The sequence below is a fragment of the Sycon ciliatum genome, chromosome 2 (assembly GCF_964019385.1).
Source record: "Sycon ciliatum chromosome 2, ocSycCili1.1, whole genome shotgun sequence".
In the NCBI taxonomy this organism is placed as follows: Eukaryota; Metazoa; Porifera; class Calcarea; order Leucosolenida; family Sycettidae; genus Sycon; species Sycon ciliatum.
In genome coordinates, this window is record NC_088644.1 from 41469244 (window position 1) to 41487805 (window position 18562).

Below are 18562 nucleotides of genomic sequence, written 5' to 3' on the forward strand. Positions count from 1 at the left end.
TTACATTAGTGTCTCGAGAACGCGGATGTTGAAAGCACTGCTCGCTTACTAGTCCAATGATCTGGCCCGTAATTATTTGTGTCCATCAAGGGTCACTTGAGCTCCATAACGCTAGAGGAAGTGAGAGCAAGGATAAAAGCATTCAAAGCGTTTCCCGGCCGTAGCAGGCTGTGACAGGGTGATAGCGAGAGATCCCCTGGGCTGACTCGACTCATTCAATGGTGAACAGCTTTACGTGGTGAGGTTCTGCCCGTGCTGAGCGGGGGTCCGGGATTGTGTTCACGATTCGCTGCTTTGAATGACCTGACAGCATATCTCGTCCGGTTGGGACCTACACTCGTCGCCTGCATCCCAAATAGCACCGCATAGCGGCCTTTCCATTGTGCAATGCTCGACCGAGTCTGAAATTATTTTGGTGCAAGAAAACTCGACCGGCAATAGTAGATCTACCTGTGACAGCTACCAATAGGCAATACTGGCAATACCGAGGCTGCGGCACTAGTAGTTTACTCTGTGGCTGCGGCAGAGACAACGCTTGCTGGATGCCGTGGATCTAGAATGGCAAGGACTGTGAGGGTGTGGAGATCTCTGCTGGTCGTGGTCGGGTTGTTGCTCTGTGTGGTGGGCTCACACTCTGCCGCCCTGTGTCTAGTGGATCCCAGAGAAGCGGACATTGCAATTCCCTCTGACAGAAGTAAGTCTAAAAGTAGAACAGAGAGAAAATGTGTGTGTGTGTGTGTGTATGTGCGTGTGTGTGTGTGTGTGTGTGTGTGTGTGTATGTGTGTGCGTGTGTGTGTGTGTGTGTATGTGTGTGTGTGTGTGTGTGTGTGTGTGTATGTGTGTGTGTGTGTGTGTGTGTGTGTGTGTGTGTGTGTGTGTGTGTATGTGTGTGTACACATGTCTATGCATGTGTGTGGATGTGTGTGCTTGATGTGTTCGTGTGTAACTCAGGACCGCCGGAGGCAGTTATCAAATGGTGCGGTTACACCATAGTCTTTCATATTATGTTATGTGTGATATGGCGGGGAGATATGCCCCTATGGCGGGGAGATATGCCCCTATGGCGGGGAGATATGCCCCTATGGCGGGGAGATATGCCCCTATGGCGGGGAGATATGCCCCTATGGCGGGGAGATATGCCCCTATGGCGGGGAGATATGCCCTCCTCAGCAGTAAACATGCGTCGGTGGCCGCAGAGTTGGTCCGGTTATCAGGTTATCAGGTTATCACCGAACCAACTGGACCGGTTCCGGCGGGCCTGTACCTCATACATGTACGTAGGTGCTGTCTCCTACACACATGGAAGCTTTGAAAGCGGAATGGGTCCTATTACTTTTGGGTGACTCTCTTCCTAGCTATCGAGATCTGGACAAATCTACAGAGGATTATTGTCAGTTTTAGTGGCCAGACGTCACCATTATAATTATTATACTGGTGACTTCGATCACATCCAATATTGGATTACCAATGTATTAGAAAGCACACCCAACACCTATTCAGGCTATTGATCTGCAGCAGACGAGGGCCTTAACTGAAAGTCAATTGCTTTACTGGAAATGCTCAGAGTACCGAGACTGCACTGCTAGCTCTCACACCCGGTGTCGGGTGGAGAAGGTGAGGTAATACTTTTGCCATAGCTACTAAAGCTCATCACCATACCGACCACTGTGGCGTGTACTTATCTGCAGAGTGTGAATCTTGTTTAAAGTCGGAAACAAAGAGGAACAGAACAAAACCACTGCTTTGCACGTCGCCCCAGTGCGGACAGACATTGCTAGAGTGAACCATTGCTGATTGTCTTGCCATACTGGAACGTGTCTGTCATGTGTGCCGTCCCGTGCAGATCCATACTTCGCTACCAACAATCCGCAGAGCGTATACAACGTTACGTACGGCCAGAAGATTGAAATATTCTGCGTATCGACGTGCTTCAGGCAATATGTTTCCTGTGAAACGCAAAACCTTGACACCGGAAAGAAGTACTATTGCGCGGGCCATGTCGCCGGAGGGAATTCCGAACAGCGCAGCTTCCTGTTCAGCAATATCTCACCGTCGGACGTGGGCACGTATCGTTGTAATACCACCGGAGACAACAGCAGCAGCACAGAGTTTGAAATCATAGGTAAGAAGCTGCTATTCATGCAGTTACACAGTGTGTTTTTCTTATAAATATATTGACTTCTTTGCTTTGATGGAGATGAAAGTCTGAAGGAAACTTAAATAGAAGGAACACAGCTTGTGTCTGGTCCACTCCAGTGCTACCAAGTGCCCTCTACCACCATGCGTACTGCCCAGTGCAATTTTGCAGAATGTTTCAGTGTTTTCCGTACTCCAGTCTTTTTTCAGGTCAACATTTTGACTGATTATTAGTGTAATTTTCCCTCAAATGGCGAAGAGGTCGATCACAAATTTGGATATTACCGGTACTAGTATTTACAAAGGTGAGAATACGGCGGGCGGTATCTCTGGAGTCCGACATCGTCACTCTTCCGCGATTGTTGCATTGGACAGCTTGGAGTTTTCGCTACCGCGTAGACCCTTCGTTTGTTGAATTTGCACAAGATACAATGGAGTTACAAAGGTTTTAGTAATCGATCATAGATGATCGTTTGCGGGATAATTCCATTGAAATCCGTACTGCGGACCAAGCTTCGTTTTCCGTAAAAAAAATACGGACAAGTACGGGCTGTTGGTAACACTGCCACTCAGACGAGGAGCATACTGCTATTGACTAAAGCTATAGTGCTGCTGAATGAAATCATCCTATCACCTTGTATAGTATCAAGCAAGTCAATGCCAGGCCAGGCGCTGTGCTGACCTACACACCTTGTATAGTATGAAGCAAGTCAATGCCAGGCCAGGCGCTGTGCTGACCTAGACCTGCAAACACTGGGATGTGAACTGGGGCATTGGCTTGACTCCCACCGTATCAAATACCTACTCCCACCGTATCAAATACCTATTCAAACTATACTATCTATACTATACAGGCTGGAAAGCTCTGGCAGAGAGCGTTGTCTGGTAGGTGTGTAGTTTGCACCATTTTTACCACTTTCCCATTTGCGTTTAACCTCCATTGCTCTACTTAACTCGAGATGTACATTTTTGTTAATATTCAGGTGGTAAGATACATATCTGACCTGTTTTCATTCCATTTCTTTGTTGTCCACAAACGTACAGGTCCTGAGGTTATCACCACATCTCCAATATCAACAAGAGTAATGGAGACTATCTTGCCAGAGCCAGACCGAGAATCCTCCACGAATATAAACACAAGGTCAGACGCCACTGGCATATCTACCGAAGCGACACAGACAAGTAGCGCGCCAAATGTCACCTCTGAGTCCATTCCACCACTGGGGGAAGCCCCGGCAACTGAACTTGAGCCAGGCCAAGTGGCAGCTTTTGTCGTGGGATCAATCATCATAACAGTAATAGCTGCGGCCGCAATTGTCATGTTCTACCTTTATCGGAAACAGAAACGTTCTTGGCTTGTGCTAGGGCCCAAACGGCGGAGAAGTCATGTTGGAGAGGAGGAGAAAGATTCTGCAACGGATGTTGGGTCCTCCAGTACTGAAGACGGATCTCGCTACAAATCCATAGCACCCTCGGGACCACACAAGTTTGATGCTATCCAGGTACGTTCTGTTCTTCTGGCCTCTTCCCAATTAGGGTTAGAGGAATATGTTTACGTTTTCAGGACCAGAATTTCGCCAACGCATGCAGGATGGGTTTAGACTGGGTGTAGGCATACTTCGTGTGTTTTACGAGCCTTGCACAGATCTGCAATCCAAAAGAATCCACGCACAGCTGAAGCCATGGCGTTGACAACAGGTACCTTCCTGTTGGCTTGATTATTTTTAAGAACCATCAGTTCTGAGAATCTGTAAACCCGCCAACCTCTCCTCTTTCTTCTGTCGGTATTCTTTATCTGTGGTCTCTTAGGGTGCATGGTGGTGTGTGTGTGTACATGTGTGTGTGTGTATTCATCAGCCTTGCAAGCTGTTGAATGGTGTAATCCCAGCACAAGTTGCTATGTCTAACATAGCTGTTCGCTATCATCGCTTCCGCGATGGGTATGTCTGAGGTCTGAGGTATATGTGTGTGTATGTGTGTATGTGTGTGTGTACATGTGTGTGTATGTGTGTGTATGTATGTGTGTATGTGTGTATGTGTGTGATCTTGCCTGGACCGACATTCTGTGTATGCGGCTGTTCTTTTCTAGGATGTGCTCAGATGGAAAGGTCAGCCGTTCTACATCAACGAAGACACCATGCAGGGCTACGTGGTGAAAATGGAGCAGATCAAAATTGGCGAGGAGATCGGTCGGGGCGCTTTTGGCATCATTCATCATGGCGTTGCTATGAATGTTGACGGCTTGGATCCCCATACGGAAGTTGCGCTCAAGTGGGCAAAAGGCAAGTGTCGTATATTCTTTTAGTGTATTTGCAGGTGTAGAGGTGTGGATGTTATTTGTTTTCCTGGCCTTTGTTTACCTTTCTGAGCATTCTTTAAGGTCTAATTGAGAAAGTCTCAATTGAGTGATACTAATATCCCTATTGGCCATGTATATGTTTTTCTGTGTGTGTGTGTGTGTGTGTTTGTGTGTGTGTGTGTGTGTGTGTGTGTGTGTGTGTGTTTTGCTTGTTGTTTCTGCAACGTTCTGCATTCGTGTTTTCCCCATGTTGCAGATGAGTCGCAAGTTTCGTCGCTGGTAGAGATCGGCAAGGAGATATTGGCATTATGGGAGCTTGGACGGAAAGCTCACCCCAATGTTCTCTCAATGCTCGGCGTGGGCTTCTCAGACGGTAAGAATCCGGATAGTCACGTGAAGTAACTTTTAGTGGATGAGAGACAGTACTTTTTTTTATTTGATTTCGAAAAAGAAGCAATTCCAACACAACATAACACTTTAAAATTCACAAGCAGTGTAAAGCACTAGTAGTAGGTGATATGAGGTGGTAGTATGTCTCATGCACCGATCGTACCTATAATGTACTGTCAGCTGGTGCTAGCCATAGTACACATGTATCTCTGTAATCTGGGTGATCTGCGACCTGGCATTGCCCATAACACTGAAATGTACCTATGTACCTAACTATGAATTCCGCAAATTTCATGAAGAAGGGCCAGAGATCTGGCATACGACATCATTACCGGTACTTCCACAACATTGCCCAAACAGTAGTAATAATCATTATTTCCACTGGGCTTATCCACAGAGTGCCCGGTAGACCGAGGTGTCCATAACTTTGAGGTCCGGATAGGAGAGATATGAGTGTGACATGTAAGAGATAGGACCTTGTGCATGGCTGTCTGCATGTCTGCTTGCTGTCGTCTCTAGGTCCACAGTGTATATTTGTGTACTGTCTGTCTTCGTTGCTGTGTTCGTGTCTTGCGCTATTTTCAGGTAGCCCAGTTTTGCTATTGGAGTACGCAGCTCTTGGAGATCTCTTGGGTGTGTTGCGCAAGCGGCGTGGTGCGTCTGACCGAGTTAAGCGACAGCTACTGAAGCTGGATAGCATCGTGTGCGATGGCGAAGAAAACATAAAAGATCTAGCAAAGGTTTTCAGCACCAAAACACCCGGAGCATTCAGGACCATGCCGAATAAGGATGACCTGCTGAGAGCGGATAATGTGTTTGCGTTTGGTCGCCAGATAGCAAGAGGAATGGAGTTTCTCACCTCAAAACATGTAAGTTATACAACGGTTACTAACGGTTACTAACGGTTACTAACGGTTACTAACGGTTACTCACGGTTACTGTAAGTCAACAAAGATTTGACGTATATTTCGGCTATTTTCGGCCTGATCATGTTTGGCTGAAAATTTGTTGCGGCCGAAATTATGACCAGCAAGGTTCAGTGTGACAGTGTATACAGGCGGCAGCAGTACAGACCGAAAGTGTGATGCGGCCGAAATGGGTTTTAGCCCTGGGAGGCTGAAATTTGAATGGGCCGAACAGTTGTACACTTACGGTAGGTCATGATTGTGAAATGCATGCAGTGTTGAAATGCATGCAGTGTTGAAATGCATGCAGTGTTGAAATGCATGCAGTGTTGAAATGCATGCAGTGTTGAAATGCATGCAGTGTTGAAATGCATGCAGTGTTGAAATGCATGCAGTGTTGAAATGCATGCAGTGTTGAAATGCATGCAGTGTTGAAATGCATGCAGTGTTGAAATGCATGCAGTGTTGAAATGCATGCAGTGTTGAAATGCATGCAGTGTTGAAATGCATGCAGTGTTGAAATGCATGCAGTGTTGAAATGCATGCAGTGTTGAAATGCATGCAGTGTTGAAATGCATGCAGTGTTGAAATGCATGCAGTGTTGAAATGCATGCAGTGTTGAAATGCATGCAGTGTTGAAATGCATGCAGTGTTGAAATGCATGCAGTGTTGAAATGCATGCAGTGTTGAAATGCATGCAGTGTTGAAATGCATGCAGTGTTGAAATGCATGCAGTGTTGAAATGCATGCAGTGTTGAAATGCATGCAGTGTTGAAATGCATGCAGTGTTGAAATGCATGCAGTGTTGAAATGCATGCAGTGTTGAAATGCATGCAGTGTTGAAATGCATGCAGTGTTGAAATGCATGCAGTGTTGAAATGCATGCAGTGTTGAAATGCATGTAGTGTTGAAATGCATGCAGTGTTGAAACGTTTATGGAGTGCAATGTCTCTCAGTGTTGCATGGTCTGATCTGGGCACTTGACGGCACTTTACGTTCAGTATCTGCACCTTGATCCTTGAAAAGTGGTGCTGTTGTTGTGGATTTGAAGTTTGAAAGCATCAGCGTGGAAGACTCGCATGAACCTTGAAAAAGAGTTCCTCTACAGTCCGTTTCAAAAAGATTTGCAATCCTGGCGATCGCCCGCGGAGTTTGGCGTCTTACCGTAGGAGCACTCGAGCGCTGCCTGGAAAAACTCACTGTGAACTCGAAGAAATATTCCGCGCGAAATCAGGAAAAATGACAACTCACTCACGTTGATACAGTCATGTTTACAACAAACGAGTTCTTCCTCGTATCGATAAATGGAGTCAGAGAGGACATTTCGAAACGAAAGTGTTGTAAATGTTGACGAGCGGCATGGGTCCCAATTGGTTTTGGGACCAAAGTAGTTTCTTTGAGCTGCGATGCAATTAATATTTACTCACCGTGTGACGAAAACGACATCGACACGGACTCATTCCCAAGGCCATGACTTGGCAAAGCTATCCGTGTGACTTCGACGACATTTTGAGAAAAGCAGACGCTTGTGAACTCTGATATCGATAGAAGACGGCGTTGACTGCTAAATTCAAATAAATTGGTGATCTTGAAATACTAAAATAAATCTCAAAAAGCTACAGCGGGATGACTTCCATATTCACTCACACCATTGCAGTGTTGTGGGTGTGTTCACATGGCGTGAGCCAGTCAAGTGTCAGTCAGTTCGGCAGGAAGCGCGAGCTCCAACAACAAGTCGTTTGGTGCAGCCATCTTCTTTGTCTTGTACCATGTACCATGTACCAGCTTGATCACCAAAACAATAAAGAGAAAAGGTTTGACTTGAGGATAGGTTGGGATTTGAACTCACAACTTCATGGTCAGCAGACAGCATTCCTAACCACAAGGCCAAGAAGGAAAGGATACATCGTGGGTTTTGATAAAAATCGATACTGGCTTCCTGGGCAAATTGTAAACCATGGGAAAAGGCCGGAAACCTGAACGAAATTCTTACTCCTTAACGGCTGGTCCAATTGTTCCGAAACCTTCACAGAACAATTTGTCGTGTCCTAACAAGCCATTCTATGTACTTTGTTGTCCAATTTTCCCTTATCTTCATACTTTTTAAGACCCAAACCTGATTGTAAATCTTTTTGAAACAGACTATAGGGTTGTCATGCAAAAATAGAGGCTGCCTCAAAGAAACCAGCTTTGTACCAAAGCATGACAAGTCATCTTGTGTTATAGCAAGCAGTACCTATATCGTTTGACAGGGCCTTTTCCTCCAATAATCTAGCTATGTTGATGGTGTGACAATATCATGTGCTCTTGTTGCTGTTCTTCTGTATGTAGTATATTCATCGCGATCTCGCAGCCAGGAACATACTGGTCACCAATAACTACGTTCTGAAGATTTCCGATTTCGGACACTCTCGCACAGTGGAGGATACCGGCGGCATCTACCAACGCTCTAGCAACAAGCACATTCCGGTCAAGTGGCATGCCATCGAGTCACTGAGAAAGGGCTCCTATACTGTCAGCAGTGATGTGTGAGTGTTCCCTGAATGCGCTCTTATCATGGTGCATGGTTTTAGAATACATGTGTGCATTAGTCAGACCTCGTCTTTGTCTCTACTTGTTCTCCATGTGTCGGCGATAACTTGTAATCATGAACTATCCATTTGCCTGTTATCCTGGTAAGATCTATGTATCATGTGTACTGTTAGTCGAAAAATTTTCGGCCCATTCAAATTTCGGCCTCCCAGGGCTAAAACCCATTTCGGCCGCATCAAATTTTCAGCCTGTACTGCTGCCGCCTGTATACACTCTCACACTGAACCTTGCAAAACCAAATTTCGGCGGCAACAAATTTTCGGCCAAACATGACCAGGTCGGAAATAGCTGAAAATAAATATGCACCGAATTTGTGTAGACATACAGTATGCAGTGTTGTTGCATTGGATTGTGACATTGTATATTGTGACATTGTGTTCTGTGACATTGTGTTCTGTGACATTGTGTTCTGTGACCTTCATGCGCAGGTGGTCTTTTGGAGTTGTGCTCTGGGAGATTACGACACTGGGTAAGCTGTCTTGGTGATGTCAATATGTTTTTCTGAAGTAGGAATCACAGGCAGGTGTGATAATGAGTCAGTGACGTTCTGGGTTGCCACATGCATGTAGGTAGGATTATGAATGTATCCATGTGCAGTGGGCAGGTTGTTGCATCCATCACTGGTGCCAGGGTGCTAGCTCAAGCTCTTTAGTTGAAATTTGGATACAGCATGTGTGACAGTGTATGGAGAAAAGAAAGTGTTGAAAATTGATGGATTATCGTGTCGTTGAAAGCCATACTCAGTGGTATCCATATCCAGTTCTGCCTTTTCCTTTTCAACTCACTCCTGCCTTTTGAAGTGTACGTCTACAGAGATCGTACAATTTTAAGAAACTTTAAAAATGTTTCTTTGGAGGCGAAAATGCAAAAATACTTAGCAGGAGAACAGGCTCATAAATCACGAAATCATACAATCCGATGATACCATCATAGACTCATAGAATCATAGCATGATGGACTCATAGACTCATAGCATGATAGCATGATAGCGTCATGGGTGTACTTCTGCTATCCTGCTACAGGCTGTGTGCCGTACCCGGAGGTGGCCACGCACAACATGCTAGCTCTGCTGAAGGCCGGACACCGCATGGAAGAACCACCAGCGTGTCCACAACATTTGTAAGTGTACCTGGGGGTAACCAGAGGCGTCTACCCAGTCTTGGCATTACTATAAGGGTGACTTGCACGCTGTTAACTCAAACATTTTGTTGTGTATCGTGTCGGAGAAAGGTCTTCTGGGGTGTCGTCGAGATCTCGTTGCGACCGTGACTCCTGCTTGTCTCCCTGGCTAGGTGCTGCTTGCTTTGCTTTTTTGCGTAGTGTTTTTGATTATTGTTTACTATTGCGTATTGTTAGTGTTCGTTGTGATTTGGTACAGTACTTGTTACGAGATACGACACATTGTGTAGTGTGTGTTTGCAGCACGAAGAAGACTGCACACCAGAACGGTTAGCTCAGGAGCTTGGGCTTACCTTGTGCAATCACAGTTCATCAGCTTGGACATTGCGCTTGGTCCCATGCGAATAACCGACTAGAATAGTAATTATTTCTTCGTTGCATTTTTGAATTGTGTTCTTGCTAGCTCGTTGATTTATTTAGTTGATGTGTTGATTTGTGTTTGATTACTTATTTATTTGATGCGCGATTTATGTGCGCTGATTGCGTGATGGCATGCAATTATGATCATGCTTGCGCCAGCTAGCTAGATGCCTGCGCCGCGCACTGATGTTGAATGAGTTAGTATGCGCCCCGCGCTGTTCATGCATATGGTACATGGTGTGTAATGTTTGCCGCACACGCGTATACGTGCCTCGCCTCGTACTGCTTATGTGCCGCGCGCCGTACTATTGCTGTCACTTTGCTGCCAAATTTAGCTTCCGCTTTCCGAGCGCTGTACGCTCTTCTGTACGCTCATGCCAAAGTTGGACGCACGTTGTGGCTGGCCAGCGCTTTACCCCTCATGCGTTGTTCTTTTCCTTGATGCTGTGGTTTGTTTTCTTTAGTGTTCTAGAGTTCTCTTTCCGATGTAGTTCGTATTTTTCCAGTCTCTTCTTCTCAATGTATTCTACTGTTCATTCATTATAGTCCGTAAAGAATTACGTGACCCTTTGTCTTGTGGCGTCTGTGCGATCCTGAAACTTTTGAGGTGTTAGTAGTGAACACAACATTTTGGCGACCACGCCAGGATCGAGACGCGTGAACATGGATGAGGTAGAAGCGAAGCTGATCGCAAATGGTCAAGCTTATGGCTACACTGGAGAGGCATTGCGTACTTACGTAGAGGAGCGTATCGAGAAGCACGAGGAGAAAGTGCGTGCAGACAGAGAGCGCGAAGAACGAGCAGGAAGTAGATTGGAAAGGAAAGATGACGAGCAGCTGCTTGCGAGGATTGCAGATTTGGAGTTGCAAGTCCAGCACGCACGAGAGACTCAGAGTGATGAGAGCACTTTGTTGAATACGACGAATGGCAGTTTAGCGAGCAAGAGGGCTGCCATCAAGATGCCGAAGTTCGACGGTAAGCAGACTGTTGAGACCTATCTCGAACTGTTCGAGGATGTGGCAAAGCAAAATGAGTTCAGCGACGACGAGTACCTGATCCGCTTGCGCGTGGCTGTTGCTGGCAGCAAGTTGGAAGGTGCATGCTATGGCTGCAACACCTTTGCCGAAGCGAAGCGCGAGCTGCTGATGGCGCATGGGAAGACCGCCGACAAAGCGTGGCAAGCCCTGATGGCCATACAGCAGAAAAGTGAGGAGAGTTTCTACCAGTTTGTGGTACGAGTGACGCGCGAGACGGAGAAGTGGGCAAAACTCGCCAGGCCTAGCCGTACCTCTAGCCGCGGACAAATCGGTGAGCTGGACGACACTGAATTGTTCGGATGTGTCGTACGTCAAGTCCTGCTAGAAGCTGTGTCGGCAGAAACTAAGGCCTTCTTGATCGAGAAGAGATGTTACACGAAGGACTTGAAGGCGTTTGCGGAGGATGGTATGGCTTACCAAACAGCCCACGGACGTAGCAAGCTGAAGCCTGCCCAGTCTAGCACCAGCGACAAACGTATACCGTTTGCGTCGGCAGAGTGTTTGACGGTCAGCGTTGATGAGGCTAACAAGAAATTGTCAGCTATGGCGTCTGAGCACCGAAACGCGTACGTCAAGGCAGAGGGACTGTGTTTCAACTGCCTGAGACCAGGACATCGAGTGATGAATTGTCAGAACAAGGGTCGTTGCAAGCACTGCAACAAGCGACACCACAGTCTACTGCACAGAGGGGACAAACAGGTAACATCCGAACCGATAGCCGAATCGAAAGTCGGTACGTATGAATGTAGTGCAAACAGCGTGCACTTGATGACCGGCGTGGCTGAGGTACAAGGACCTAGCCGAAAGGCCAGTGTACGCATATTCATCGACCCAGGTGCGCAGGCATCGTTCATCACCGCGCCACTGGTGAACTCGCTGCAACCGGCACACCTTGGATCGCAAACTGTCAGGCTGAAGGCGTTTGACGTTGAGCCGAAGTTTGAAAAGATGGACAGGTACCGTGTCACCATCAAGGGTGCAACGAAGTCCATTTCCGTCAATGCCTGGCAAAAGAAGTCGCTAGGTCTCCGATTCGATCCGCTAGCAGACAGCACAATTGCACGTTGGCAGTCACAGGGATTGCAGCTGTCTGATGACTCGACAAAGGCCGGATCAAGCGAAGTGCACATGCTGATTGGAGCTGACTACTGCAATGAGTTCCTTCTCCGCAAGGAGCAAATCAATGGAGAGACGGCCTGGCACACTGAAATAGGCTGGGTGCTGTCAGGACCGGCTAATAGTGAAACCAAGACAGCGACCGTCAGTGTGAGTTGTATTGAACTTGACCGACTGTGGAAGATGGAAGAGGTGCCGGAAATAGCTGAGACGTTACCGGACTTCCCGATAGAGCGGCAAGGCCCTCATTACCAAGTGGGATTGCTATGGCGATCTGAGAAGCGTCCGCCAGCCAACCTCAACCAAGCGATGGCAGCGGCACACTCACTGCTGAAGCAGCTACAGAGACGAGGTCAACGTCCAGCGTATGATGACGTCCTCATCACTGAGTACTTGAAGCTGGATGCCATTGAAAAGGAACCGCATCCGGAGGAAGCCGGCTATTACATGCCGCATCATGCCGTATTCCGTAGCGACGCCTCAACGACGAAGACACGGGTCGTCTTCAATGCATCCGCCGCCTGCACCGGAGCACCATCCCTAAACGACATGGTCGATCCCGGGCCATCACTCCTACCGGATCTCACTGGTATCCTCCTCAGGTTCCGTGAGTATGAATGTGCTGTACAAGCCGATATTCGCAAGGCTTTTTTTATGATCGGAATGCGTGAAGAAGATAGGCCATATCTGCGTTTTGTTTGGCCTGAGATAGGTAGCGAAGAAATGTGTATCTGGCGTTTAAAGAAGCTGCCTTTTGGAGTGAATTGTTCTCCTTTCATACTTAGTGCTGTGCTGCGCTTTCATCTCGATAGTGCATTCGAGTCTGCTTCTGCTGCTGAGCGTGATATCATAGAGCTGCTGCTGCGTAGTTTTTATGTTGATGATTGCGTTTCTAGCTTGCCATGCTGTGCGGATGCTGAAAAGCTGCAGGAGTATAGCGTTAATGTTTTGCAGGGAGCAGGCATGGAGTTGCGGAAGTGGCGAGGGAACACGATGACCTCAGACCCCGAGGCTGGTTCCAAGGCACTGGGTATTGTGTGGAACACCGAGTCAGATTGTATTTCGGTGGCTGCGCTCGGTGATGTTGAGTGTCCCAAGGAAGTGTCTGGTTGGTCTCGTCGTGCGTTGTTGCGTTGTGTTGCCGCTGTGTTCGATCCGCTAGGTTGGGCGTCACCCGCAGTTGTGCCAGGCAAGATGATGTTGCAAGAGAGTTGGAAGCTCGGCGGTGGTTGGGATGACCCATTCCCTATTGATTTGGCTGTCCGATGTGCTTCATGGTGGGGAGAGCTCGCAGCGCTTTCTTCCGTTAAAATCCCCAGATGGATCGGGTGTACTCCAGATGCTCCAGTCACGTTGCATGTATTCTCCGATGCATCCGAGAAGGGCTATGGCTGTTGTTTCTATGTTGTGTCCGGTTTGACGTCTTCTTTGTTGTGTGCGAAGGCGAAGGTTGCACCTGTTGTACGTCCCACTCTTGCGCGTCTGGAATTGTCGGCTGTGTGTCTTGGCGTGAAGATGTTGTCCTTTGTCGTCAATGAATTGAGAGTGCCAATTGAAAGGATTGTGGGGTGGACAGACAGCCTAACCACATGGCACTGGATCTCAAAGCCGTCGTATCACTGGAAGACGTATGTTGCTAATCGAGTTGCTGCAGTGCAAGAAGTTTCGCAGAAGCTGCAAGTAGAATGGCGTCACTGTCCAGGAGTTAGCAACCCTGCAGATCTTGTCTCGCGTGGTGTCCCAGTGTGTGACTTGCAGAAGGAGATGTGGCTGCATGGTCCGTCATGGTTGAGCGATGAGTCTCAGTGGCCACCAGTCATCTCGTTTCAGAGCACCAATGAGTCCGTCACCGAAGCACGCGTGTCGGCTGTGGAGGTTGACACTCCAGTTGTTTGGCCGTGGGAGAAGTTCTCCAAGTGGCAACGAGCTCGCGGTTTGGTCGCAAGTATGCTGTCATGGCGACACAAGGGTGTTTCGCGTGCAGAATTGATTCCATCTGCTGAGTCTGTGATGTTTCGCGCCATCCAAGAGCAATGCTTCCCCAAGGAGTTGTCCCAGTTGCGGAGCAAGGAGCCACTGAAGAAGGGTTCGAAGCTGTTCAAGTTGTCTCCGTTTCTGGATGAAGCTGGTTTGCTCAGAGTTCGTGGTCGTCTGCAGGAGAGCGATCTGTCCTACGAGGTTCAGCATCCGATCATCCTGGGCAGATGTCATCTAAGTGAGTTGTTTCTGCGTGATGCTCACCTTCAGCGAATGCACCAGGGTGTAGAGAGCGTGCTTGCGTTTCTACAACAGCAGTTCTGGATTCTCGGAGTTCGTCGGTTTCTTCGTAGCGTGTCGGAGAAGTGCATTGTTTGCCGCAGATTTCGCGCACAGACTGCTGCTGAGGAGATGCCGCCGTTGCCCTCAGACAGGGTGAAGCACCACCAGCCATTCGGTCTCACAGGTATTGATTATGCAGGTCCGTTGTACGTGCGCAGTTCATCAAATGTTCAGAAAGTGTGGGTCGCACTCTTCGTGTGCGGTACTACTCGCGCAGTGCACCTAGAGCTCGTGGATAGCCTGTCGACAGAGGTGTTCCTGCTAGCATTGCGTCGTTTCATCGCCCGTCGTGGGAAGCCGCTGCGTATACGTTCAGATAATGCTACGACGTTCAAGTCCGCCGCAGACAAGGTGGCAATCCCGTGGTTCTTCAATCCGCCATCTGCCCCGTGGCATGGAGGGTTCTATGAGCGTCTGGTGGCATATGTGAAAGCTCCCTTGAAGAAGGTTCTCGGTCGAGCGTCATTGAGTCGAGACGAGCTGTTCACTGTCTTGACGGAGATCGAGAGAGTCGTCAACTCTCGACCCCTCACTCCGGTTTCTACGGATGTAGCTGACGAGTCGCCGCTGACTCCAGCCATGATGTTGGGAGACATCTTTGCAACCGGTATTGCCTCGTCTGACAGACCACTCGATCCACGGCAGTTGTCCGCTCGAGTCAAGTATGTCCACACCGTCTACGAGCACCTCAACCAGCGTTGGTCGTCTGAGTATCTCGTTCGTCTCAGTGAGTATCATCGGTCGAAGTCAACTCCGATTGTCGTGAACGACGTTGTGTTTATTGCCGACGACAACCGGAAGCGGCAATCATGGCGCTTGGGTAGGGTCGCAGAGCTGTATCCTGGAAGAGATGGCAAGTGCAGGGTGGCCAAAGTCCAAGTTGGCCAATCGTCCATGCTACGGCCCATTCAACGCTTGGTTCCGTTGGAAGTAGCGAAGGAGCATGTTGAGCCGCCTGCTGTGGACGCTGAGCCGCAGCCGCAGACACCCGCGAGCGCTGATCCAGTCAACGTCGTCGATGATGTTGAAATACCTTCGACGACCGTTGAACCGCAAGTTACGCGTCGATCTCGTCGTACCGTTCGACCACCACCTCGTCTTGATTTGTGATCAGTGTGGTTGAAGCCCTTTGGTGGGGAGAATGTTGTGTATCGTGTCGGAGAAAGGTCTTCTGGGGTGTCGTCGAGATCTCGTTGCGACCGTGACTCCTGCTTGTCTCCCTGGCTAGGTGCTGCTTGCTTTGCTTTTTTGCGTAGTGTTTTTGATTATTGTTTACTATTGCGTATTGTTAGTGTTCGTTGTGATTTGGTACAGTACTTGTTACGAGATACGACACATTGTGTAGTGTGTGTTTGCAGCACGAAGAAGACTGCACACCAGAACGGTTAGCTCAGGAGCTTGGGCTTACCTTGTGCAATCACAGTTCATCAGCTTGGACATTGCGCTTGGTCCCATGCGAATAACCGACTAGAATAGTAATTATTTCTTCGTTGCATTTTTGAATTGTGTTCTTGCTAGCTCGTTGATTTATTTAGTTGATGTGTTGATTTGTGTTTGATTACTTATTTATTTGATGCGCGATTTATGTGCGCTGATTGCGTGATGGCATGCAATTATGATCATGCTTGCGCCAGCTAGCTAGATGCCTGCGCCGCGCACTGATGTTGAATGAGTTAGTATGCGCCCCGCGCTGTTCATGCATATGGTACATGGTGTGTAATGTTTGCCGCACACGCGTATACGTGCCTCGCCTCGTACTGCTTATGTGCCGCGCGCCGTACTATTGCTGTCACTTTGCTGCCAAATTTAGCTTCCGCTTTCCGAGCGCTGTACGCTCTTCTGTACGCTCATGCCAAAGTTGGACGCACGTTGTGGCTGGCCAGCGCTTTACCCCTCATGCGTTGTTCTTTTCCTTGATGCTGTGGTTTGTTTTCTTTAGTGTTCTAGAGTTCTCTTTCCGATGTAGTTCGTATTTTTCCAGTCTCTTCTTCTCAATGTATTCTACTGTTCATTCATTATAGTCCGTAAAGAATTACGTGACCCTTTGTCTTGTGGCGTCTGTGCGATCCTGAAACTTTTGAGGTGTTAGTAGTGAACACAACACATTTGTTACATTTAGTTCGTGAGCCAAGGAAATATTAAAAATAAAAAAACATAAAAATGCATAACCTGCGCCCCACTGTTTTTAATGTTTTCAATTTAATTTTCTCATAATTTATATTATTTCAGTTAACACAAACCCTTGACCGTAATTGTCAAATGTCTTCTCATTCCGTGACTAGGTATAAAATGATGCAAGAGTGCTGGAATCATAATCCTGAACAGCGACCATCATTTCAAGAGCTTGCGGAAACCTTGGATGATCTCTTAGAGAAGGCAGCTAAAATGTCCAGAGTAAGGTCATACTTGTCCATGTTTTCTCCTTTCCTTGTTTTCATTATGGAAAACCGTTTATTCAAAACTCTTCAACTCCATCCAATGTATCGTTTTTACCCTTCAAAACCAGTGACATCACCTCCTACCTAGGCACTCTGCCGCATGCTCTCAGAAGCACTGAATAGATTATGGTGCAATAAACTCCCAACAAGTGACAATTACATTGACAGCTTATCGTTATCGACAGTGCAACTGGGGAGTCTACGATAGACTGCTGACAATGAATGTGTTTTAAAGGGAGTTTGAAAAGTTGTCACTTATTGTAAAACTGGGAAGTTTCGATCACTTCACATTGTGTAATAAAGTAATCCAACTGTCACTTCAGCTCGTCCTCCTTATTGCCATATTAAAATTTTCGGTGGTGTAATCTTTTCGGTATTTCCCAAACTCAACGGTTTGGTAGCGCGAGAATTTCGATAAACCGGTTTTCCAGATCCAAAAATGCATTTTGCACACGGTGTGACATGGCTTGGTTGAATTTTAGGTCCCATTCTATTTTAGGTACAAATTACCTGTACCGAAGTTACCGAAAAAATCGCCACCAAAATCTTCCGGTTTCACAGTACCGTATTTGATGGGTTTAGATTCGGAGAATTCCCGTATTATCTTTTTGAAGTACTCCTGGAGATTGGTTTCACAACTTTGTCATGTGTCTTAATGTGTGTAGAAAGTGATCATTGCATGTGGACAGTGGAACCAACATGGCCGACGTCATGTGACCCATAGATGCAGGGGTTGACTGGAGTTGGAACCAACATGGCTGCTGGTCTCTACGGTCATGTGATATGATGTGAAGTCACTCTATGACGTCACTCTATACGCGAATCTGTAATGTTGTATTTTTCTTGTGCATTGTGTGTGCTATGTATTCTGCCTCTCTGTTGATCACAGGGTGTCGATTATCTCACCGTCGACAGTGACGCTGACTCTGATGACCTGGATGTCAGTGAAGCTGAAGTGGAGGCTGAAGAGGATCACGACACACTGCCTGGTTCAGGACACCGGCTTACCCACGTCCACGTGCGACCGCCGCCAACCACATCTTCGGTTTGACGAGCAGAACCTTATTCAGTCAACCTTGAGGTGCTTTGCACTATTTCTACATGACTACGCTACAGACAAGAACTGCTTGACTTTATCTGTGATGTTTTTAAAAGCGATTTTGCAGAGTAATGTGTTAGATACCGACTTGTGGCTGTAGCCTGATAGTGCCATGCTTCATACTGGCTTGCTGTTCAGCAGAACTCACCGTAACAACAAGCCACGCACAATGAAAGTGTGGAGTGCATTCTCCGAAGGTAGTACTAATATTAGTACTTGATGATCCTCACTGCCACCACCGATCCACAGCCTTGTTTACCAGTCTGGTAATCTAGTGGTCAGGGTAATTATCCCAGACCTGGTATCGCCCATGCAGTGCTAACACTATCAGCCGCAAAACAAATAGCTCTTCAAAACCTACTTTGACATACAGTGTTTGGGTGAAAGTATCTTCATGTTAATGGATTGATTGGCCAAGTTTTCATGTTGATCAATTCAACATTACCAAAGGTTGCAAGCAATGTACTGATTTTACCAAGCCATTGTAGATCATTTATATTGAGATTGAGGTTTCATCAACTTTCCTTGAGCCATTTGTTTTCACTTTGGCATTTGGTCTTCAAAGTAAATTATCTCTAGGAGGTCCAGCTAATCTTTTCCGCGCTTGGAACACTTGACACAATTGTACTTTTCAATTTCAATAGTTTTGTTACTTCAATATGAATCACTGAAGTACTACTTTCAAAGAGC

At 47.2% G+C, this 18562-nt stretch overlaps 1 protein-coding gene across 1 annotated transcript; it reads left to right on the forward strand.

Annotated features, from left to right (window-relative positions):
* Positions 1 to 52: 52 nt before the first annotated feature.
* Positions 53 to 18562, forward strand: LOC135810138 (fibroblast growth factor receptor 1-A-like). Its single transcript, XM_065323603.1, has 11 exons — positions 53 to 694; positions 1845 to 2123; positions 3182 to 3639; positions 4227 to 4419; positions 4693 to 4809; positions 5412 to 5695; positions 8063 to 8259; positions 8752 to 8792; positions 9346 to 9442; positions 16618 to 16729; positions 17663 to 18562. The coding sequence occupies exons 1-11, from the start codon at positions 559 to 561 to the stop codon at positions 17822 to 17824; spliced, it is 2076 nt and encodes a 691-aa protein (XP_065179675.1). The 5' UTR covers positions 53 to 558; the 3' UTR covers positions 17825 to 18562.